Here is a 24,058-nt window from a genome sequence, read left to right as displayed (position 1 = left end):
CTCATACCCTAATATAAATACCTTTATATCCACGAAATGTAGAGAGCTTTAAGAGAGAATTTTGAGAGAGAAACCCTAGAGGAAAAAAAGATTGATTCATCCACAATCTTATACATTTGATTATCCAAATTCCTCTACTATCACCCTCTCCTTTGTCATACCCATGAGAGGATCATAAACCAAATCCTTACCTCACCAAATTTAGAGTAGTGAGAAGGTTCTTGGTGTTTGGGAAGCAGTTCAAGAGAGAACCAATTCATATTGGTTGATGCAATAGGCTGATTGCGGGATCTAGAAATCTAGAGAAGACACGGTTCGGCGTAACCTTGTTGGAGCAAGAAGCTTGGAGGGCTTAGGTGCATTGGGTAGATTAGGCTTGGAGGGTCTATTACTATTCATGTATCCCAATTGATTTTCTAGTGGATCATTTACTGTTTGGAGGGCGGCGGAGAGGTTTTTCGCCGAGTTCTTCGGTTTTCTCTTCGATAACCCGTGTTGGTGTTATCTTGTATTTGCATCTCTCTTTCCCTTACTCTTAGCTTTTAATTTCTGCTGGTTGTGATTAATTAATGGCTTAGAGTAGTTTGGTAATTTGGGTATTGCTTATATTTCATATTCCACACATATATCTTTTGAATATAAGCTTATATTGGAATATTTGTATTTGGGGGTCTAAACATTGACAAGTGTTTTATACACTAAGTGAATTTTCAATTGGTACTAGAGCAGGTACACCTTGTTGGATTTCTATATCCTTAGTGTGATCCTTGACCCTTAGGATGGATAGGTCTCAATCCCTCAATGCACCTCCCTTCTTTGATTAGAGTAATTACGCAATTTGGAAAGTGCGTATGCGTGCATTTTTGTGCTCCATTGATGAGAGTGTGTGGGATGTTATAGAAATTGGTTGGACAAGATCGGAGGCTGCGAAATCCACTTGGGATAAGGCAGCTCTCACAGTGGCTAATGCTAATAGCAAAGCACTTAATGCTATATTTTGTGATGTCTCACCGGATGAATTTCATAGTTCTCATGTGTCAATTGCCAAGGAGGCATGGAAAATTTTGGAAACTACCTTCGAAGGCACCAAGAAGGCGAAGGATACCAAGCTTCAAATGCTTAACACTTAGTTTGAAGAATTGAAGATGTACGAAGATGAATCATTCGACTCTTTCTATGGAAAGTTGGATGAAGTGGTAATCGGGAAATTGAACTTAGGTGAGAAGACAGAAGACCCCAAAGTAGTAAGAAAGATCCTTAGATCATTGTCAGAGAGCTTCCGAGCCAAGGTGACTACCATTGAGGAGAGCAAGGATCTTGATGAGATAAAGGTCCAAGAACTTATCGGCTCTCTTCAAACATATGAGCTCACTCTACCATCTCAAAGGAAGAGTAAATCCCTTGCTCTTAAGATGATCAATGAGAGAATTGAAGCTCAAGATTCCTCGGAAGAGGATGATGTTGAAAAAGAGGTGGCATTCCTTGTGAAGAACTTTCGCAAGTTCTTGAAGTTCAAAAAGGATGGGAAGTTTGTAAAGTTGTGATTTATAACTAATTTGTGTTGGGTTTAATTCCGTGCCAAATTTGATTGTAATTCTGTTCAATCTTATGTACCCTGTATTATATGTGGGATTTCTTTGTATGGGTTGTGTGTGAGAGAGAGTGTGAAGACTCAAGACTCATTGAAGATCAAAGGAGTTTTCGCGGGTAGCTCATGAGAAGACTTCCCGTGAAGTGAAGCCATGTGCTTAGCACTTGGAGTTCTAAACTTAGTCCTGAATTTAGTACTGAAGATGGGAGAGAGAGTGGTGGGAAAGATTTCATTGGGTTCACATCAAATGTGTGGGAGGATGATTTCCCTGATAATGGTTCTAAGGACTTGTCGGATCGAGAAACGCTAGCTACAAGCAAAGTGGCCTGTGAATATGATATGTATGAGCCCACTTATGATGCACGACAGCAAGGCAATCTCAATGATCCTTGGAAGGAGGATGCTTGTTATGAAGACAACAACTCATTTCCTAAATCTGGCGGTGCGTGGGATGAGATGGGATCTGGAGGTAGTGATGTAAATGGTGTTAAGAGATGGTGATAGATTGAGAGGAGTGCTTTTCAGAGAGAAAACCTTAGCCATAACCTTTGAGAGTGAGAGGTTGTCATACCTACAATTCTCTACACAATCCATTGTGGTTTTCCTCAACTCCTACCTCTCCACATCTAAATCCTTGAGAGGTTGATAACCCAAACACTTACCACACCCATCTTGAGTGTAAAGTGGGGTTTTGGTGCTGTTGGGAAGCATTTGAAGAAGCCATTTGTTTGGTGGATGCAATCGGGCTGAATTACGTGATCCAGAGAGTTAGAGAAGACAAGGCTTTGTCAAGTCAGTTGGTAGCAGCAGCTTGGAGGGTTCAAGTACATGGGGTAGACTTGGCTTAGAGGGTCTTTTGTTATTCGTGTACTCCAACTCATTCTCTAGTGGATCGATTTACTACTTGGAGGGCGGCAGAGAGGTTTTTCGTCGAATTCTTCAGTTTCCTTTTCGATAACATATCGGCATGTTATCTTGTATTTGCATTCTTCTTGCCTACTCTTTTAGCTTTCATTTTATTGTTGATATTTGATGAATATGGCTTAGAGTAGTTATATTGTTTGTTCGCTCGCATTTACTCTATTTCGTACTTAGTTTAAGTTAGAGTAAAATCAACCGAGCCGTAATTTTGTTTTGGGGGTCTAAACAGCTCTTGTGTTTTCACACAAATTCAAGTCTTCAATTGGTATCAGAGCGGGTACACTTGTTTTGGTTTCATTACCTAAGTGTGATCCTTGATCCCTTGTGTGTTTTGCCATGGATAGTGTTTTGTATGCTTCTATGGATGTTTGTGAGTGTAACATGCTATGTGTTTGTGAAAATGTCTCTATGAGAGTTAATCCTCATAATTGTGATGACATGTTACTTAAATCTATGGGTGTTGTTGATATTCCAAATGTCAAACTCTTGAAGAAAAAGGCTAACAAGTTTCATAAGAATTTGAGCAAGTTATTTTGTGAAAAGGATGATTTGATTGCTAAGCTTAATGAATCCAAAAAATTGGTTGAGAAATATAAGAAACTTGCTGAAAATTCTCTTGAAAAGTTGAAAGAGTTTGAATGTTTGAATGTGGACTTGGATGCTAAACTAGTTTTGTCTAACAAACTTGTTGATGATTTTAAATGTGAAAATGAATCTCTTAAGATGCATGCCAAGTGTTTGATTGCTGAACCTATTGCTAAAAAGGATGAAAATATTTGTTGCAATCATATTGTGGTACTTGATTTTGTGCCTATTGTGAGTTCTACTTCTAAAGACAGATCGGTGTACATTCATCCACACAAAAGAAATCAAAAAGTGGAGGGAAAGACTCTTAAGCCTAATCCTTTGTTTAGGTCCCATCCTAGGGAATTGAGTAGATCTAAGATTGTTCCTAATTGCCACCATTGTACTGTGATCGATCACAGAAGACCTCAATGCTCCATGTTGAGGAAAGAACAAAACCATGGTGCTAGATCTCTCCCTAAAAAGCCTAGTGGACCTAAACCCATTGTTCGTCACCATTGTGGTGCCCTTGGTCATCTTAGACCTCATTGCTCTAAGTTTCAAGCTCTTAAAAGAATCAGAAGAAAAGAGAAACTTGAGCTCTTTGGAAGTTGTGCTATGAAAGCAAAATTGGTTTTGGGCGAAAATGGTAAGTTGTTGAAGAAAGTTTTTGATGTTCTTACCTCCTTGTCTATGTGCATCTCCGGTTCTCATTCTTCCAACCCTCGTCTCACTTCTCATGAGACATTCATTCCAAACAATCATTCCGTTTGGATGAGGAAGGGCTTCTATGTTTGAGCTTTTGCTTTTTGGTCCTTGATCTAATTCTTTTGATCTTTGTAGGACCCTTTATGCATTAGATGCTTTATTATCATGCATTTGTGCATCTTGCATTTCTTTATTTGCATTGTTTTTGCATTTGATCTTACTTCTGTTGTTTTGTTTTTGTATGTGTAAAAAATCCAAAAACACATAAAAAGTGGAAAATTTAAAAAATTTGATCATATATGTTTAAGCACATTTCACATGTGAGTTTGGCCTAGTACATTCGTACTAATGACGTAGTGCATTTTCGAGCTTAGCTTGTCATGTATGCACATCTATCTTTGTGGGAAAAATCTTGACATCTATGTGTGATTGTTGTAAATCGATCTTCAAGCTTGTCATGAATGATTAGTCAATAGTCTTGAAGGTTTTGATACATACATAGATTTGTGCCTATATATCTTCCCACACATTTTTTTCTTTTTGCCTTATAGCTCAACAAATGTCAAATCTCGAAAAGAGATAATGAGCTATAAAAGCTGTCGCACATACTAGTATTTGACTAGGAAAAAGGGAAAGTGACTTGTATTGAAATGTATGGTGCCCAAAAAGCCAAAGGCTTACTCACAAAAATGAAATATAAAAAATTTCAGACATCGATCTCAAAAAAAGATGTAAAGATAAAAAATGATAAAATGTTATGAACTGTAAAGCAGCCAAATGAAAAGCTTAAAAGATATGTAATCATTTTCTTGTTGGAGGTTATATATGTTCATTTTTATAATTGAGATAGACCACTTGACTTAGTACTAGTTGTGTATGACTTGATTGAATTGATCATTGAAGTTTTACTCTAGACTAAGGACTATTTCACATTTGATACACACACACAACACACAAGACTTTTGTTCAATGAATGCTTATTTCATTTGTGTGATTGTATATGTTCAAATGTGATGTGTATACTCAATTGCTTGTCGATTAAACCCAAAAAGATTTTTGAGTATTTTATATGTTTTTGAAAGTGTTTTTATGCTTTCGTGTTTTGAGTTTTTGTTCAAATTGCATTTTTCATGATTTTCATCAAAAACTCCTTCAAAGGAATTTTCGCGAGAAGCTCGCGACTAAGCTCTTCTCGCGAAATTGGCTTAAGGCAAAATATGAAAACACAAAATTCAAACAGAAACTTTCGCGACTGTCTCGCTACTGTTTCGTGAGTAAAGTCTTCCCGCAAAAAGTTTTGTGCTTCAGAGGCATTTTTTGCGAGTAACTTCACGAGAAGCTAACCCGCGAAAAATGCGCGTTTTCAATTTTAAAGGGCTAATGTAGATAGTTTTTCAAACTCATTTGTTTTCCCTCACTTTGCCTCCCTTAAGCCTTAAACAACCCAAAACTTAATTTCACTAAAAAACGCAACAAAATTTCAAGTGCAATCATTTCAAAATCTTTTCTAAGGTATGTTTATACAATCTTTTCTCTTTCTTTCCTTAGAGTATGTAGAAAATTCAAGTGCCCAATCCTCAAAGGATATCACCCCAAATGCACGTGCCATGTGAAGAAGGGTACTCATACATAAGCATTATAACATGTCCATGCATTAATTCTTTCTATATAATGTGACATTGTTGTTTGCTTGTTTATTTTACATTCTAGCATGTTTTTAATTGTTTTTGTTGTTTAAAAGCTACGATTGTTTGTTGTTTTTGATCATTCTTTACTTTACTTTGTGTAAAAAATCCAAAAACATATAAAAAGTATAAAATCCAAAAAGTTTGATCGGCGGTGTTGTGCATTGTCACATGCATGTTTAGTTTTGTACCTCCGTACTAATGGCTTTGTGCATTAATGAGTTTAGCTTGTTCTTTATGCACTTGTATCTTTGTGAGGAACATCTTGACATCTATGTGATTGTTGTAAATAGATCTTCAAACTTGTTATGAATGATTAGTCAATAGTTTTGTTGATCTTGAGATATGCGTAGACTTGTGCTTATATCTCTTCCCACTCATTTTTTTTTAAAAGCTCAACCAATGTCAAATCTTGAAAAGAGATAATGAGCTAAAAAAGCCGCCACATAAACTAGTATTTGACTAGGAAAAAGGGAAAGTGACATGTATTTACAAATGTATGGTGCCAAAAGCCAAAGACTTACTCATTAAATTGAAATATAAAAAATTTTAGGTATCGATCTCAACAAGAGATGTAAAGATCAAAATGATCAAATGTTATCAAAAGAAAAGAAGCCAAATGAAAAGCTTCTAACTCAACGTAATCAAGTTTATGTGGGAGGTCATATATGTTCATTTTTATAATTGAGATAGGTCACTCTTATTGATATCCACCCACATCATAATTGATACCCACCCACATCATACATGTCTATTTTCAACGAATGTCTTATTCATTTGTGTAATTGTACTTGATTAAAATGTGATGTACATGCTCAAACATCTATTGATCAAACCCAAAAAGATTTTTGAGTGTTTTAATTGTTTTTGGAAAGTATTTTGATTTGAAAAGTTTCACAAAAATCCAAAAATTTGCAACTCTGCATTTTTGCGACTCACTCACGAGTGGTCTACACAAGTCGCGAAAAAGACTTAGAAAAATTTTCAAATTTTTCAGAAAAATTGATTTTTCAGTTTTTCCAACTTGAGGCATTTGCGACTCACTCGCGACTGGTTGGCGAGTGCAAGTCTTAGTTGCGAAAAAGACTTAGAAATTTTTTCAAAATCTGGGTTTAAGCGTTTGGCGACTCACTTGGCGACTCATTCGCGAGTCAGTTAAGTTGCGAAAAACGCGTGTTTTGCAAAAATAGGGTTAAAAGTCAGACAAATTTTCAAAACTTTTCACTTTCCCTCACATTACGTGTTTGTCACTTTGTCTTCTCCGTCTCTCCCTCTCTTAAAACCACCGTTTTCACTCCAAAAACATCCATTGGTCTCATCAATCTTCACTCCAAATCCAAGAAATGGTATGGGTTTTCACTCCTTTTTACTTTATTTCAAGTTTAAAGCATTCTATTTCATGGATTTGTTGGTTTTGTTGAGATATTGAAATATTGTTGAAGAACATGGGTTTTTGTAGTTTTTGATGAAATTGATATATGGGTTTTGTTGAGAATGATGGTATAATGTTTGTTTTTCATGTTTTTGTCAAGATTATTATATGTTCATGCATTGTACTATGTTTTGTGTTGTGGTGTGCATACCATTTTGTTGATAAAATGTTTATTTAAATGTTTTTGTGTGTAATTTTGAACTCCGTCGAGTACAAAATTTGGGGATAATCATGTTTCCATGTTTGCAACAACTAATGGTTATGTGTTTCACACTTTGCCCCTTACATGATTTCATGCCTCTTATATGCACACTTTTCCATGTGATGCACACACACACAATCTTTGACATGATGTATGTCTAATGCCATGATTATATCATGCTTTGATGTTTAGCATCTTCACATGTCATTTTTCTTGAATTGCTCTTTAAATTTCAGTTTTTAGGGTTTAATTTGTAGTTTTTGTTTTTGGTACTAACATGTGTTTAATCGAGTTTGTTGTCATTCATTGTGTTATGTTTTTATGGTCTTTGCTGCCATGTTTTGTAGATGGCTCCACGAAAAACCATTGCTCAACACGGTGACAAGAGAAAGCGCTATGATGGCTGTTTTTTTTTGCTCCCCTCAACATTTTGAGAGATATGCCCTTCAATTCAAAATAGCTCCAATCATTCAGGAGAGACAAGTGTTTCTTAATGATCTTAAGGATTCCTTCATTCTTAGTTGTTTTGAAGGACGGGGCTGGGATAAACTTCTTGGTGAATTCCCCAGAATTTGTAATCCTTTGATTAGAGAGTTTTACGCTAATGCATCACTAAAAGAGGAACACATAGAGTGCTGAGTTAGAGGTCATGAGTTCACCCTTGACATTGAAGACATTGATGCTATGCTTGGATTTGAAGAACAAAATCATGAAGGGTTTGCTCCGTTCAAGGATAGAATGATATCTTTAGAATCTATGCAACTTTGCCTTGGTGGCTATAGGGAAGGAAGAAGCCTTAACACAACCTCCTTTCCCTCGGACTTGAGATGCCTACCATATATCATGATGTTCAACTTGTATCCGGTTAAGAAGTTGTCAACCATCAACAATGCTAGAGCCATATTCCTCATGGAGCATCGTGAGAACACCTACATTAACATTAGTGCACACTTGTACAACATCATTGTAGAGTCCACAAAGACGACCTCAAGATCAAAACTTGTTGTCCCAAATTTTATAATGAGGATTTTCATAACAAAGGTGTGGAGACTCCACAACACATAGGCCTAATGGCTCCAACTCCTCCCATCCACTCTTAAACAATCCTAAGAAGTAGGATTCGAATTCCTAGAGATGAACATGCTAAAGAGACTGAAGAAGCACCCCCTGTTGATATAGAAACTGAAGTGGAAGGACACCGACATCTTCCAACACATGGTGGTGGTCGACGTAGGAGAGGAGCATTATCATTGTCTTCTGTTCCTCCCGATACTTTTCAGATTATACGTGAGAGGATTGATGGTCTTCGGGATGCAGCAGATGAGCATTCCAACAGACTTGTAGCTATCCAAGACCAAATCAACGTGTTGGCAGCCAAGTTTGACAGCTTTACTCACCAACCTTAGCCCTTTGGCCATTTCGGTCAAAAAGGGGGAGTAGTATGTTAGCTCTTGAGTGGGAGCTTATATTGAGGGGGAGTAAATAGCATTGGTTGCTAGTTGGTTTTTAGCTTATGGATGTTATGGTTTATGGTTTTTATAGTTTTTATTATGGTTTTCATAGCACTTTGTTTTAGTTCTCTATGGTTTTAGTATTTTGTTTTTAAATACTTGGATACTTTTTGTTATGGATACTTGGATATTTTAGTTATTTAGACTATGCTTTTATGTACCCTTGCTTATGTAGCTTAATACTTTTAGTTAATGTCTTGCATTTTCTTTAGTACTCTTGTGCCCTTATTGGATCTTGTATCCTTGATGCAATTTAAACCTAATACTTCTTGCTTTAGTGTTCTTGCATCAGTTGAGTGTTGCACATGCAAAGGATATTTTGCATTGAGCTTATTAGCTTGCATGTCCGAATGTTCATTCACCTTGTGAATGTTTATTGTAGTCACTATTTATAGTGATTGTTCTTGTATGATCAAGTTATGCTTCATTATCATATTCATACTTGCTTGATCGTATTGTGCTTGCTCCATATGCATTCTAAGTTTTTCACTTACAATGAACTTAATGAGTGCCTTTTGTGATATTGTTTTCAGGAGACTTTTTCGTATGGTTTAAGAGCTTCACAGATCTAGAATTAGTATGAGTGAGTTTTGACAACTGTTCCCAACTCATATTTTTAAGTCTAGAGTCTATTTTAGGGTTTTGTCATGGAATAGCCAAAGGGGGAGATTATAAATTTGAATTTATTCAACTATGTGTTGGCTTTATTCCGTGCCAAATTTTCTTGTAATTCAGCATTTAGAAACCCTGTATTTAGGTGGGAATAATGTAAGGGTTGTATGTGAGAGAGTGTGAAGATTTGATCAAGTGTGTGCAACAAGAAGGTGACTCGCGACTGGACTCGTGAGTGGTGACTTGCCAAAATGAAGCACACGTGTGAAGCATGCAGGAAGATGAAGAGTCAGGCCAGCTAGATCACTACAGGACAAAAAGTATAGTCTAGCCTAGTCTGGTAACTGGCGATTGGAACTCGTGACTTATCCCAGTTGCGAAGTGACTCACTAGTGCCCCCTGTTTTGCTGAAAAATAACTTTTCACATTCCATCTCATACCCTACTATAAATACCCTTATACCTATGAAATGTAGAGAGCTTTGAGAGAGAATTTTGAGAGAGAAACCCTAGAGAAAAACAAGATTGATTCATCCACAATCTTATACATTTGATTCTTCAAATTCCTCTACTCTCATCCTCTCCATTGTCATACCTATAGAGGATCATAAACCAAATACTTACCTCACCAAATTCAGAGTAGTGAGAAGGTTCTTAGTGTTTGGGAAGCAGTTCAAGAGAGAATCAATTTATATTGGTTGATGTAATGGGCTAATTGCGGGATCCGGAAAGCTAAAGAAGACACGGTTTGGCGTAACCTTGTTGGAGCAAGAAGTTTGGAGGGCTTAGGTGCATTGGGTAGATTAGGCTTAGAGGGTCTATTACTATTCATGTATCCCAATTGATTTTCTAGTGGATCATTTACCGCTTGGAGGGCAGTAGAGAGGTTTTTTGCCGAGTTCTTCAATTTTCTCTTCGATAACATGTGCCCGTGTTATCTTGTATTTGCATATCTCTTTCCCTTACTTTTAGCTTTTAATTTCTGCTGGTTGTGATTAATTAATGGCTTAGAGTAGTTTGGTAATTTGGGTATTGCTTATATTCCATATTCCGCACATATATTCCTTGAATATAAGTTTATATTGGAAAATTTGTATTTGGGGGGTCTAAACATTCACAAATGTTTTATACACTAAGTGAGTTTTCATAGAAAAATACACACACACACACACACACACACACACACACACACACACACACACACACACTTATACTTATACTTACCATCATTTGCATAAGAATCATACATAGAAGCACTTGTTCAAAGTAGTTTGAATTTTGCATGCCAAGATAAAATGAATCTCTCTAAGTCATTCAAAGTAATCTCAAACGAGATTATCAAACCATCTTCACCAACACCCACCCATCTTTGCCATTATTAGTGTTAAGTTCTAAGACTTTAAGAACTAATGTATTAGAACATCAATTTGTATATGTTGGCAAACCATGATCAAAACATTTAGTCTAGGTTTAGACTTGCTTAAAGTTTGGTTTAATATAAGTTTGGAATCGAGTAATTGTAGGAAATTACTATTCAATATCTTCAAGGCTCGATCGATCAAAAATTAGACTCAATCGATCGAGAATCATGGATTAGCAATTTTCTGCAGAATTCTCAAACTAGCCCAAGCCCATATGACGTGTAGGGTTAAGTGTTTCACTCCAAGTATAAAAGGGAAAACCTTAGCTACGTTTAAGAGGTCTTTGTTGAGTTGTATGTTGAATCTTTTGTGAGATCTAAGAGGTGTTTACCTTCAAACACACACAGAGGACTATCAAGATCAAGATTTACATCAAGAACTTGATGGTTGTTTTAGTTGTTGCAAAAAGAACTTTCAAGAAGATCTAAAACCTTTGAGTGGAGTCTCAAAGTCACAAGTAGGAGAACTTGTGGTTGCTGCAGATCAAGGAAAGAAGTAGTCTGTGGACTCGGAGTTGTCATGTTGTCGTGGTAGTAAGTTTTACACGAGATAGCAATAGGATGTTAGTGGTCTAAATCTTATTGTACAAAATTCAATTTTTTCATTGTGGATTTGTTTTTACCTTGAGGATAGCTAGGTTAAATCCTCCCCAGGTTTTTTACCAGTTTGATTTTCCTGGGTCATCAGATCTGTGTGTTCTTTACTTTCCGCATTATATTTTTTTTACACATTCGTTTAACCTAGATTTAATTAACAAACTTGTTAATCAACTCAGCTTAATATTAGGTTAAACATATTGTGTTAGGGGGTCTAAAACCTAACAATTGGCTTTCCTTTCTCCTAACAATTAGCTTTCCTTTCTCGACCAAATAATGCCTTCGGTGTATATTTCTTCTATTTGCTTCTACAATAAGAATGATGCTTACTCAAAATTCAGCAGTGAAACTATCAAATCTAGTGTGTTGAAGAAATCATTGTCCGAGGTCTTAAAGTGCTACTACCCTTTAACTGGCCGCATTAAAGACAATCTTATTGTAGACTGCAACGATGAAGGTGTCTTGTAGCTTGAAGCCCAAGTCAAGTGCCAGCTTTCAGATATTGTTCCTGATCCAAATCTTGTAGAGTTGAAGAAATTTCTTCCATGTGATATTGATGGCGCACACCATTTAGTGTTTCCTGTTCTAGTCAACTACTTCACTTGTGGTGGTATTGCCATTGGTGCATGCATTTCCCACAAGATTGCTGATGGCTCATCCTTTAGCACATTTGTGAAAAATTGGACAGCCACATCTAGAGGTGAGTGTGAGATATATTCACAATTTCAATCATCCATTCTCTTCCCACCTATAACTTCTTTATCTGGAATTGGTTCAAAAGCTATTATGACAAAAGAGAAGTGTTTAGTTCTGCTTCAATTGAGGCACTTAAAGCAAAATATGTAGAAAGCTCAGGCTTGGAATACCCAGTATACCCCAGTCGTGTTGAGGTCTTGTTAGCTTTTATATGGAGTCGATATGTAGTTGCCACTGATCAATTGAAGTCTAAGATTGAAAGGCTCCACATAATTCTTCATGCAGTGAATTTGAGGACGAGAATGGATCCTCCATTATTAGGGACGGACCCAGGATTTCAAGCTAGGGGGCGGGGCGGAGATAAGCGAAAAAAAAAAATTTCAAATACGCATCCATATAGTATTAATAAACTATCAATGAAGACAAATACCCAATAATAGTTGATTTTTTCATGATCTGCAAATAAAATAAGAATCACATATATTATCTCACAAATGGTTGTTGTTACTAACTAAAGACAAATACTAGAATCTAGGTAATATGCATGATGCATTTAATTATAAATTTAGTATTTCTCACTTCTTTTCAATTTATAACTTTATCTAATTTAGCATTATGAGTTAACAATAGGCGCAAGTGAATCACTGTTATTTTCTTAAATTTGTGTAACAATTTTCTATATTATATGATTTGTTTTTGTCTTTTGTCTTTGGTCTTTGTCTTTATTTATCTCTTTGTCTTTGTCTTGTCTCCATATTTCTGACACTCACCCAATCCCATTACCGACACTATGAATTTATTCTGCTTTCTACACTAGCAACAACAAACTTTTCCTAACTTTACCATTTCTTTTTTGTCACTTGTCTCTATTATTGCCCAACTACCAGTTGACAAAGAACAAACAGTCAAACACTACACTAATATATTCTCTAATCTCTACAAACTCTACTCTCTCTCTCTCTCTCTCTCTCTCTCTCTCATTTATATAATATAAGAGAGAAAGTCACAAACACAGAGAGACAGAGAGTCACAAAGCCAAAAAGCCAAAAAAAAAAAAAAAACACCACAGGCACATATTCAATTCACAATCACCAACTCAGTTCATTACTCATCAGTAAAAACACAAACACCACAAGTCCACAAGCACAAATTGTTAGATTTTGAGATTCACAAATATTATATTAGGTTTTGAAGGAAAGGATAGATTAAATACTTGTGAATTGTGAAGGCTGGAGCAATGAAGCTGGGCTGGGCAGATCGAGCAACTAGCGGCAAGATGGGTCTCGCGTGGGCCATGGTAGCGTTGGTGTGGCTGTTTCCTGTTTGGGTATGCGACGCTGATAGTTGACAGGGACGGCTCTGCCGTCTGCGATTCTACAAGATGGGTGGCGAGGTGGGTCTCTCTCTCGCGTGGTGGTGGCGTGAGTGGCGGCATGAATCTCTCTAAGTCTCGCCTCTCTCTTTTCTTTTTCTTTTTTTTTTCCTTCGTTTTTCACTTTTTCACTTGTTCTGTTTGGTTTTGCCGTTTTGGATTGCTGGTTTTTTTTTTTTTTTTTAGATTTACACGGGTTGTTGACTGGGCTGGTCGGCTATGGTTCATGAAACTAAGGGGGGCCCAAGTTTTTTTTTTTTTTTTTTTTTTTGAAAATTTTACCTACTAATTTTTTTTTGGGGCCCAGGGTGGGCTCGAGCCCCCTTAGGCCTCCACCTGGGTCTGTCCCTGCCCATTATGTAATGCCCTAGCCCAAATCAAGAGAGAGAGAGAAAAAAAAAAAAAGGAAGTCAGATATTTTTTTAAAGGAGCCACACGTGTGACCCACCTACCCCACTCCCCTCAACCACACAATCTCAACAATATCACCTCATATCTCACCCTCTTGGCCGGTCACCTCTCTATCTCATTTGCTTCTTTCTTTTTCTCAACAACACGTACACTCCTCTTCCCCACTCTCCCACTGGTACACTCCATAGCACCACCTCCACCATAATTTTTCTGGCAAGGATCACCAGAAAAATTCATAGGAAAAGCTAAGGCTAACTCATCTCTACTATTTGAGGTAAAAATTTCTAATCTTTTTATGGGTATTATGCTTTTGCTAGAGGTTCTCCTTATCGAAGTTTTGATAATGATATTCATGTGATTTATGGGATTTGGAAGTGATATTCATGTGTTTATATGTATGGGTTTTGGTCTTGGTGGATGTATTTGATGAGTGGGTTTATGATTTTTACAATGGTGGTTAGCTAAGTGGTGAAGATTTGGGAGTTTTGACTTTCTAATGTGAAATAGTTGATGAATCTAATTTTTATTGTGTATTTGGAGCTAGTGGAAGATTTACATTTGGGGTTTGTAATGGTGGGTATTGTTATATATGTTGTTGTTTTATGGGTCTCTTGAAAATGACATGTATATTGAGGAAGAAATTCATAAAGTGTTAGGATCTCTTATGGTAAAGGTGAAGCTTAGAATGACATGATGATTAGTTGGAGTCTATGCCTTGTAATGAAATTGTTGGGAAACTTTAGAAGTGGAATACATTCTTTGTGAGGTTAAATGCTAGGCTTGCCTAATTAATTTCTTAATTAGCAATTTCTAATTCATAGCTAGATGCAATGTCAAGTTTTATGCCCATTGTGATAAGTTTGCTTGATATTGTTTAGGTTCTAGCTAATTTTATTTGGAGCTTGGAAAATTAGGCTTTTGTGGGTTGCAAGGTAAGTAGCTTTTTAATGGGATTTTTGGAAAATAACCATGTTGCATAAACGTTATTTTTGGGTCAAACACATTTTGGAAAAAATTTTGTGGGATTATAGTTTCTTAAAAAGTATTGTGTTGTGACCTTATTGTATATGACTATTTATGAAACATGCATCATATTTGGTAATGCGAATGGGGAAATGCATGATTTGTTAGATTGGAAATGGTAAGCATCTTTTATAAAATTCTTGGGAATGGATTTTATGGAATTATTGCATTATTTGCAAGTTCTAAAGATGTTTTATCTTGATTTGTGATATTTGGGAAATTGATAGAAAATCTTATTGACAAGAAACGATTTTGGAAAATTTGAGAACCATGTGAATATGTTGGATACTTCAAAGGATTTTGTGAAACTACTGGAAAATGAATTGTGTTTTGAATTCTTGTAAATTGTGAGTTCTTCATGTTTTTACCCTTGGGTTGTGATATGTGATTACCCGATGATTACCTAACTAGATACTATACTTTGTGTGACATTGGTATCTTAGCACCCATCTTTGTGATGGTTATGAGGTCTTGCTTTGTGTCGGTGATGAGTTTCGGTTTTGTGTCGGTAGATTAGTTCTGGCTTTGTGTCCGCGATGAGTTTTGGCTTTGTGTCAGCAGATTAGTTTCGGCTTTGTGTCAGCGATGAGTTCCAGGTTTGTGTCGGCAGATTAGTTCTAGCTTAGTGTCGGCGATAAGTTTTGGTTTTGTGTCGGCAAATTAGTTCCAACTTTGTATCGGCAATTGTCATGTGGCCTTGGGTTAGATTTTCTGGTTTGGAATGGTGTTGTTATTGCTCACAGTGTATAGTACGTAGTTTCATGTTGAGATATTTTGAGGAATATATAGTATGTAATTTCATGAGAGCATCTTGAGAAGCTTTGTGCTGTGTCAATTTATTCATTCTTGTCATATTATTTTTGGAAATGGTTTCATAGAATTTACCTGGAAATTTCCAAATTATAACATGCTTTGTAAACTGTTCATCGTTATGAAACTTGCATTTCCTCCACTCCCATTAATTATGCTACTTATTGGGCTTTGTCTCATTCCATTATTTTACAAACTTTTTTAGAGTAGGCAACTATCGTTTTAAGACAGCTTGTTGGTAGCTAGCAGTAGTTAGACTAATTGTTGATGGAGGCTGACTTTTGTGATGGAGATAATTGATGATGTATAACTTAGAGTAGGCTTGACTCAATTCTTTTGTATCTAATACTAAGGTTTTCAGACCCGGATCGTTCATTGAACCGTAAAAGGAAGAGATTCAAAATTTTTGAGGTCGAATCGAGGTCGATCGAGGTCGAATCGTGATGACATCATAATTAATTAAAACCTAAATATAGATATTAAATTTATAAAACTAGAAAAATTGACTAATATATCTATATATGTGAGGGAAATTTAATGATTTTCAAGCATATATTTAATAATTAAATAAGAAAGTTAATAAAATAAAATAATAACCATGAAAACATTAAAATTTATGATTAATTTTTTAAGTAAAGTTGAATATCTTTGAAGGATTTTAATTATAATTTTTTTAATTCCTTGTAAGAGATGGGTAATTTAATTAAGTAGAATAAAATTGTGTTAAGTTGTTTTTATAAAAAAAAAAAAAAATTGCTAAGGGGTTGGACCACACGATTCTTGCCATCGGTTCGTGCGGTCCAACCCCGGTTTTAGGGGTTCACGGAATTGCCACATATGCCCAGTTCTCTATGCTTAAAAAACCGGATTTCCACTAATGGGACAAGTTGATGATATGTAATTATTTATTTAGATCTCCATTCTTTTGTGGCCAATGGTCATTGTATTTATTGCATAGAGCTCTGACTTAATTTGAGAGTGTATTTAATGGAATTATTATTATGATTCTTGATGTTGATACTTGATATGATTTATTTAGATTAAATTGTCGAAAAGGAAAAAAAAAAAAAAAAAATCTACAGATACCTTTGAAATGTTTTTCTCATGCTTTGGACCCTTTCGGGTTTGGGGCGTGACACATTATTTGACTATTCTTTTGGAAATTTATTCCAAGTCACAATAGCCATCGTGTCTAAAGAAACCAGCCGGGAAGATTGGTATGGCATTGTTGTCAAGTTGAGAGATGCAAAAAGAAAAATTGACAAGGATTACGTGAAAAAACTACAAGGTAGTGAACACTTTGATATCCTCAAAGAGCTGAGTGGAAAAATCATGACACAAGATAATGTTGTATTAAATTTCACTCCATTGTGCGGGTTTCCTTTATATGACGTTGACTTTGGGTGGGGAAAGCCTTTTTTGGTTGGTTGGGTTAGTTTACCTTTCAAGAATCTAATTACATTTTCAGACACCAAACTTGGGGATGGAATAGAGGCATGGATAAACTTGAATGAGGAAGATATGGCCAAATTTGAATGTGACAAGGAGCTCCTTGCATATGCTACTAAATCCTTCAGGCTTTAATGTTAAAGAGCTCCTAGTAGCTAGAACATGATTTCAAAGTTTCTTCATTAAGCGGATTCATTAGCTAAAATAAAGGATTCTTTAAGAATAAAAATGGTAAGAAGGGAGAGCAGTTGTCACAACCCTTGCTACAATTGACAACAATAATGTCAACTTCTGCTTTAAATCAACTAATTAGTCAGTGTTTATGTTGGTGTTTTTGCAGCTGGCAGTATTGTCAGCTCTTGATTTCTCTGTATACTGCTGGTTCTCTAGTTTCTTAAATAAAATTTCTTCTTATATACAAAAAAAAAAAAAAAAAATCTTCTTACATTTATGTCTTCTTGTTAAATGCAACATGTGTGTTAACTTGACTTTGGGAAAATAAAGCAAAACTACTACTGTAAAACCAGAAGAACAAATTAAGCGGACCTCAAACAAGTATGATAGCTCCACTCATTTCTTATTTGGCCTAGACTTAGTCCTTAGTTCTTACCCTTGTATAATTTCTTACTCTTAAATTATAAATTGAAGACTAAATCAAAGATGCCTCCTCATGACGAAGGGGGCTGGCTATATATGAGGTTCTGAAGGTGGGCAAAACATGCGGATGATAAGGAAGAAAGGGCTTCGATTGAACGTTTTGACAAAGAACAAGATCATAGGAAGGATAAAGGTATTAAAGCTTCTAAGCAAGAATCAAGTATCTAATGATGATAGCAAGTTAAGGAATCGGTTACATAATCACACTTAATTCTATATTTTAAATTTGAATATTTGCTAATATTTATTTTCTGTATATAAACAAATACTTTGGGAAGGTATACTATAACTTGAAAGCTCATCTTAAAATTTGGTACCTTTTAGTTTGTTCATAACATCTTTTTGGTACCTTTTAGTTTGTTCATAACATCTAGGGTTCCGATTCCCTCTTTTATTGTAAATATTGAATTATTAAAGAAAAAAATAATCTTGTGTTACTTTTCTTTCATGGTGTAAGAGTCTAATAACTCTTCCAATGCCAAGAATCTTATAGCTTAACTAAAAATTGCTGGTGTTTTTAATGGGAATATCATTTCTCAAATCTCCCTTTCCCTAAAAAAATTATATATATAAAAAATAAGTCTTGCAACAATGGCCTCTTCCTCACTGCATAATTTTTCTCACCTTGTGTTGATCAAGCTTGATCAAACAAATCATATTTTGTGGCTTGCCAATTCCTCCCTTATTTGAAAAGTCATAATTTAATAAGTTTTGTGGGTGGAACAAAACCATGTTGATCTCAATTTCTCCTTTATTCAAAGGGAAACCTATAACCATAATTAACCCTGAATTATACGCATAATCAAGCTGGGTAAGTTCCAAGTGTTTGAATTGGCTAGTACAGTGATTGAACAAGCTCCTCCTCTCATGATAGCATTATTTTCTATGATCACCTGGTACCTTTGGCAAAGAAGAAATAGGATCAGAGAAAAGCAACCAACATGGGCTTTGATAGAAGTGGCATTTAAAGCTAAGGAACTACTCAATGAATTCCTTGATGTGCAACGAAAACCTCTTAGAGATGTGCAACTGAGGAGTTTTGTTACAGCAATTAACAACCAGACGCCATCAAAAACTATGTTTGGTCATGTTATTGAAGAGATTTGGATTCTATCAAAGGTTTTTCATAAATATATATAGTTTCAGACATGTAAAAAGGGAGGGCAACAAACTTGCTTATTCCCTTGCTAGAAGAGCAATTTTATCTGTAGATCTTAATTAAAAAGCTAAAAGTTTTTGCCAGGCTCTAAGTGTTAGGATATGTGCCATTTAAATCCTATTGTATGATGCTATGTATGACATTATGTTGTGATTAATAAAATTGTTTTATTATTATCTAAAATAATGGTAACATGAATATTTGGACATTATCATATAGTCCATGAGATGCATAGTATATGATTTAGTTACAGAAAATATAAATCACAAGTTCTTTGTAAACTCAGAATTGTAGTTCATAGCCGGTGATAAAATTGGGCATTTCATCTGCGAAGATTATGACATATCAACTAAGATGATTTGTCTTAATCATAGAAGTGGAGACTTTTAGTTGATATGTTGATATGTTTTGTGTGTTAAGACATATTGAACTGGACTACTGTGAGATTTATTATTCTACTAATGACTGTCTAATGAATAATAAATCTCAAAACTTTTATTTACATCAACTCTTAATCCTGAGAGAATAATGAACTTGATCATAAAGTGTAGGTTGTTTTGATATATCAGGAGTGAGATTTAAAGTCACGATCAAAATTTTAGTATGTTGGGCACCCATATTTAATGTTGAAGGAACATATGTTCTCAAGATAGAATTCATAATCTTTTAACGAAGATATAAAATATTCCCTTGAAATAAGTTTAATGAGTTTGGTTATTTAGAATGTTAGGCCTAACTACTTTAGTAAGAAGTTACTAAAGTATATATTTATGAAATTTGATTTCATAAATATATGATGAATAACTTAAAGGATTAAACCGGGTACTCAAGGATTAAGATGTAGTAATTTTCAAAGTGTCAGTCAACATTCATGATTTTGTATTACTACGAATATTTTAATGACGGGGCTGAATGTATAATAAAGTTTTGAGATATAATTTATTAATAAGGTCTAGAGTGCAATTATATTTATATAATTGTATTAAATATAATTAATGGTAATTTAATTTGGGCTTGTTAAGAGTTGACAGAAAAGTCTAAAACCCATTGGAGCTAGTGTCTTATTTGTCCTTTTGGTCTCATTTCAAGCCACATACTAAAGTTCAATTGGAATGGTCCAAAAAGGCTAGCCCAATTAGATAATTAGTTATATATAAGGAGAGAAACATACAAAATTTCATATAGAATGAAATGGTGTGTATGTGAGTGTAAGCCACCCTCTTATTCTCCCTTGAACACATACGTGAAAACTGATTGAGAAACCACACTTCTTGGGCAAAAGTGGAATTGGAGTGAAGATTAAAAGTGTTCCCAAGTACTTCTAATATTTGGTTTTGAATTTCACCGCATCAAGGTATGCTCTCTTGTTCTTAAATTCTGAAATTTACATATTACATGTTATTAATTGCGAATGAAGTAGATCCGTTAATTTTCCGTTGCCTATGTTTTGAATGCGATACAAACCATGTTTTTCAAACACTAAGTGTGCATTTGGGATGCACTTAAATAGCTTAAAAATGCTAGTTTATTACTTATTGCTTCTATTATTTGTGGGTACCGCAAAGAATTATTATTATTTTTTTTTTGGGTGTGGCTTAAGTGAGCTTAATTAGTCAACCGGCTTGGCACATTGGGGGACCCGCTATAACCTTTTGTTTAAAAAGTAAGGTAAAGTTGATTGTTTGTAGGTCTCAAGCTCTAGTTTTTGCACAAATGCTAGTTACTTTTATCTACAATACTTTTAACAAATGATTTCATTAAAAGGTTATAGATAAGTTGTTCTCAAATAGAAGTTCGTTTGTGAATTGTTTCTTTTCAATAGATTATTTGCATAATATGGGACAAAAAGCTAAAAGTTAGCATATTTCAAAAAATTGAAAATTTGATTATTGAAATAAAGTTAATACAAAAAGTAATGTGAGAACTACAAACAATACTCAAAATAAAAAAGCTAGTTTATAATCTTTCCGCAAACACACTTAGCAAATTCATGCTTTTATTTTTAAATTCAAAATTACATTGGTCATATTTTAACAAATGGTGGAGGGGATTGATTCTTCTCATGGGAAGAACTAAATTTCAAATCCTTACCCCCATTTATTGTACGAAAAAAAATATTTTACTGGCTGCATGCAAAGAAGATTCAGCCTATCTAGGCTTACACAAGAACTAATTAAGTGCTTAGTATGACATTTGCATGCTCCTGCACCACTTTCCAAGCCGTGATAACGTGTCGTTCCTCAACTATAGTTGCACCAACGGCAAATCGTATCACGTATACTCCCTCGACCACCGCATGAGTCATGAAGACACAGCCCGACATGTTAATGGACTCCAACAATTTGCGGTTTGCCTCATTGGCAAGTTCCTCGCTTACTATGTCAAGCTTACCATTTTTGTATACTGTCTCACTTAGTGCCGATGGCAAAATCCTGAAACAAACCATGGCAAAATTTATAGGTACCACGATTTCAAACCTTTTATCCATAGCTACAAACCCTTCAAAAAGTTTGGCCATTTTCACATGGTTTCTCATGAAGCTCCTAAGGTTAGCTACACCATAGCTTCTAAGCACAAACCATAATTTCAAGGAACGAAATCTTCGGCTTAGGGTTATCTGCCAGTCTTTATAGTCCACCACTTGCTTTGAATCCGAGGCTTTATTCCTCAAGAACTCAGGGTTGGTTGAGAGTGACTTTATCAAGGCGCTCGGATCTTTTACCCAAAGGCAGCAACAATCCAAAGAGGTTAAGAACCATTTGTGTGCATTGAGACTAAATGAATTTGCACCCTCAACACCATCGATGAAGTGCCGAAACTCAAGACAAATACAGGCGCTTCCGGCATAAGCAGCATCAACATGAACCCACATTCCATAATCTTTTGCCACAGCACATAACGATTCTAGTGGATCAATGGCAGCTGTTGCAGTTGTTCCCACGGTGGCACATAAAAACAATGGAACTAGGCCTGCTTCCACATCTTCGCAAATTTGGGCTCGTAGTGAGTCAGGTGATAGTGCATATGATGTTGACTTAGAAGTCTTGATGGCTCTGAAATTCATTGGATGGATCCCTGCTATTTTTGCTGCCTTTTGGATTGCACTATGTGTCTGGTCAGAAGCATAAACCACCAACTTTATGAGGTTCTCTTTCCCAATTTGGCTTAGCATTTGATCCCTTGCAGCGACAATTGTGCACAAAACGGCCTCACAAGTAGTCCCTTGTAGCACACCCCCGCCATTGCCAGAGAAAAGGAAAGACTTTGGCAGCTCAAGCATCTCTCCAAGCCAATCCACGACTATTGTCTCTAGTTCAGTAGCTGCTGGTGATGCAATCCAACTGAATCCGACCACATTGAAGCCGGTGCTAAGCATCTCGCCTAGAAACCCTGCAATGCTACTAGTGCATTGGAAGTAAGCAAAGAAGTTAGGGCTTTGCCAATGTGTTAAACCAGGAACTATGTGCTCCTGTACATCCTGAAGAATGGTTTCAATGGGTTCTGGATTATGTGGGATGGACTCTGGCAGGCATTTTCGGAGATATCCTTGTTCGACTTGGCTTAGAACCGGGTATTTTTCTACATCACGATAATAATCAGCAAGGAAGTCTATGATCATATGGCCTTGCCGCCTGAATTCCTCGGGGTCTAATAGGTTAATGTTATGGGAAGAAGTATGGTTGGGCATATGGTCAGACTTGATGCTACCCATATATATATGTACTATGGGGAAAAGAAATGGTTCAGGATTCTTTGGTTTTCTGGTGGAAGGGTTATGATTGTGGAAAGGAAAAAGTGAAACGAGAAACTAGAGACTATCTTGTAGCTGATGAGATAAAATGAAGGGAATGGAGAGTTTATATAGATGTCATGAAGCTACGAGGAATGAAATTCACGTGATTTTCTTCGCGAATAGACCACCATTGTCTCAACAGCCACAATCGTTGGGCCTTAGCCTATGTTTTGTATCATATGTGGTTTTTCAAATAATTCAACGGGCCCAGATGAACAATAGGAGTAGAAGTTGGAGGTCCAGAATATGTAGCCACAGTGTTTGGCCTTAACTTTCCTAGCGGATATCTTGAAGATTGAAAGCTTTGAGATATATCAAGATATATGTATTCCAACACGTGGAAGATTGAAACCTTACCACGTCAAGCTTACCATTACGTAATCGGTCTCTAGTGATTTGGATTGCTTTAACGTATTACAAAATGGATAAATTCTATTATATATGCACTAATACACATACTCTTGTACACACAATTTTGTGTGTATATTATTGAGTATGTAATAGATACTACATTTACAAGAATTTCATTTCCTATTGTTGATGCCCACATGAACAATAGGAGTAGAAGTCGGAGGTCCAGAATCTAGCTATCTAGATATATGTAGCCACAGTGTTTAGGTCCTTTTGGATACACATCATTGTAAGTTTCTTTAAAAAAAACCTTCTCCCTTCTCCCTCTTCCCGTGTGCGTGTGTTAAAAATACTTAGTATTCTAAAAAAAAAAAAAAAAAAAAAAACTTTCCTAGCATATATCTCGAATATCTCGATGATTGAAAGCTTCAAGATATATCAAGATATATGTATTCCAACACGTTGAAGATTGAAATTAAAGCTTACCACGTCAAGCTTAACATTACGTAATCGGTCTCTAGTGATTTGGATTGCTTTAACGTATTACAAAATGGAAAAATTCTGTTGTATATGCACTAATACACATACTCTTGTACACACACAATTTTGTGTGTATATTAGTGAGTATGTAATAGATATTACATTTACAAGAATTTCGTTTCCTATTGTTGATGCCTAGATGAACAATAGGAGTAGAAGTTGGAGGTCTACAATTTAGCTATCTAGATATATGTAGTCAGAGTGTTTAGGCCCTTTTGGAAGTATTCTAAAAAAAAAAAAAAAAAAAAAACTTTCCTAGCAAATATCTCAAAGATTGAAAGCTTCGAGATATATCAAGATATATGTATTCCAACACGTTGAAGATTGAAAGCTTACCACGTCAAGCTTACCATTACATAATCAATCTCTAGTGATTTGGATTGCTTTAACGTATTACAAAATGGAAAAATTCTATTGTATATGCACTAATACACATACTCTTGTACACACACAATTTTGTTTGTATATTAGTGAGTATGTAATAGATACTACATTTACAAGAATTTCATTTCCTATTGTTGATGCCCACATGAACAATAGGAGTAGAAGTCAGAG

The 24,058-nt window shown here is 35.6% G+C and overlaps 2 protein-coding genes across 2 annotated transcripts; one reads left to right on the top strand and one right to left on the bottom strand.

Moving 5' to 3' along the window:
* Positions 1-11,518: 11,518 nt before the first annotated feature.
* On the top strand, positions 11,519-17,138 carry LOC126728508 (stemmadenine O-acetyltransferase-like). The gene is made up of 3 exons (XM_050434316.1): positions 11,519-11,699; positions 11,769-11,942; positions 16,729-17,138. The coding sequence occupies exons 1-3, from the start codon at positions 11,519-11,521 to the stop codon at positions 17,136-17,138; spliced, it is 765 nt and encodes a 254-aa protein (XP_050290273.1).
* Positions 17,139-20,992: 3,854 nt separating this feature from the next.
* Positions 20,993-22,628, bottom strand: LOC126726610 (phenylacetaldehyde synthase-like). Its single transcript, XM_050431889.1, has one exon. It carries the CDS (start codon positions 22,529-22,531, stop codon positions 20,993-20,995), a length of 1,539 nt encoding a protein of 512 aa, XP_050287846.1. The 5' UTR covers positions 22,532-22,628.
* Between the last annotated feature and the right edge of the window lie 1,430 nt (positions 22,629-24,058).

The sequence above is a fragment of the Quercus robur genome, chromosome 5 (genome assembly GCF_932294415.1).
Source record: "Quercus robur chromosome 5, dhQueRobu3.1, whole genome shotgun sequence".
NCBI lineage: Eukaryota > Viridiplantae > Streptophyta > Magnoliopsida > Fagales > Fagaceae > Quercus > Quercus robur.
The sequence above is the reverse complement of the archived record's forward strand: the minus strand, read 5'-3'. Positions and strand labels throughout refer to the sequence as shown.

Bases quoted from the DNA above. Each gene is read 5' to 3' on its own strand.
- LOC126728508 (XM_050434316.1), top strand. From the start codon at position 11,519: ATGCCTTCGGTGTATATTTCTTCTATTTGCTTCTACAATAAGAATGAT. The intron at 11,700-11,768 runs GTGTCTTGTAGC...CAAATCTTGTAG, and splicing joins TGTAGACTGCAACGATGAAG to AGTTGAAGAAATTTCTTCCA. The intron at 11,943-16,728 runs GTGAGTGTGAGA...ATTTATTCCAAG, and splicing joins TTGGACAGCCACATCTAGAG to TCACAATAGCCATCGTGTCT.
- LOC126726610 (XM_050431889.1), bottom strand. From the start codon at position 22,531: ATGGGTAGCATCAAGTCTGACCATATGCCCAACCATACTTCTTCCCAT.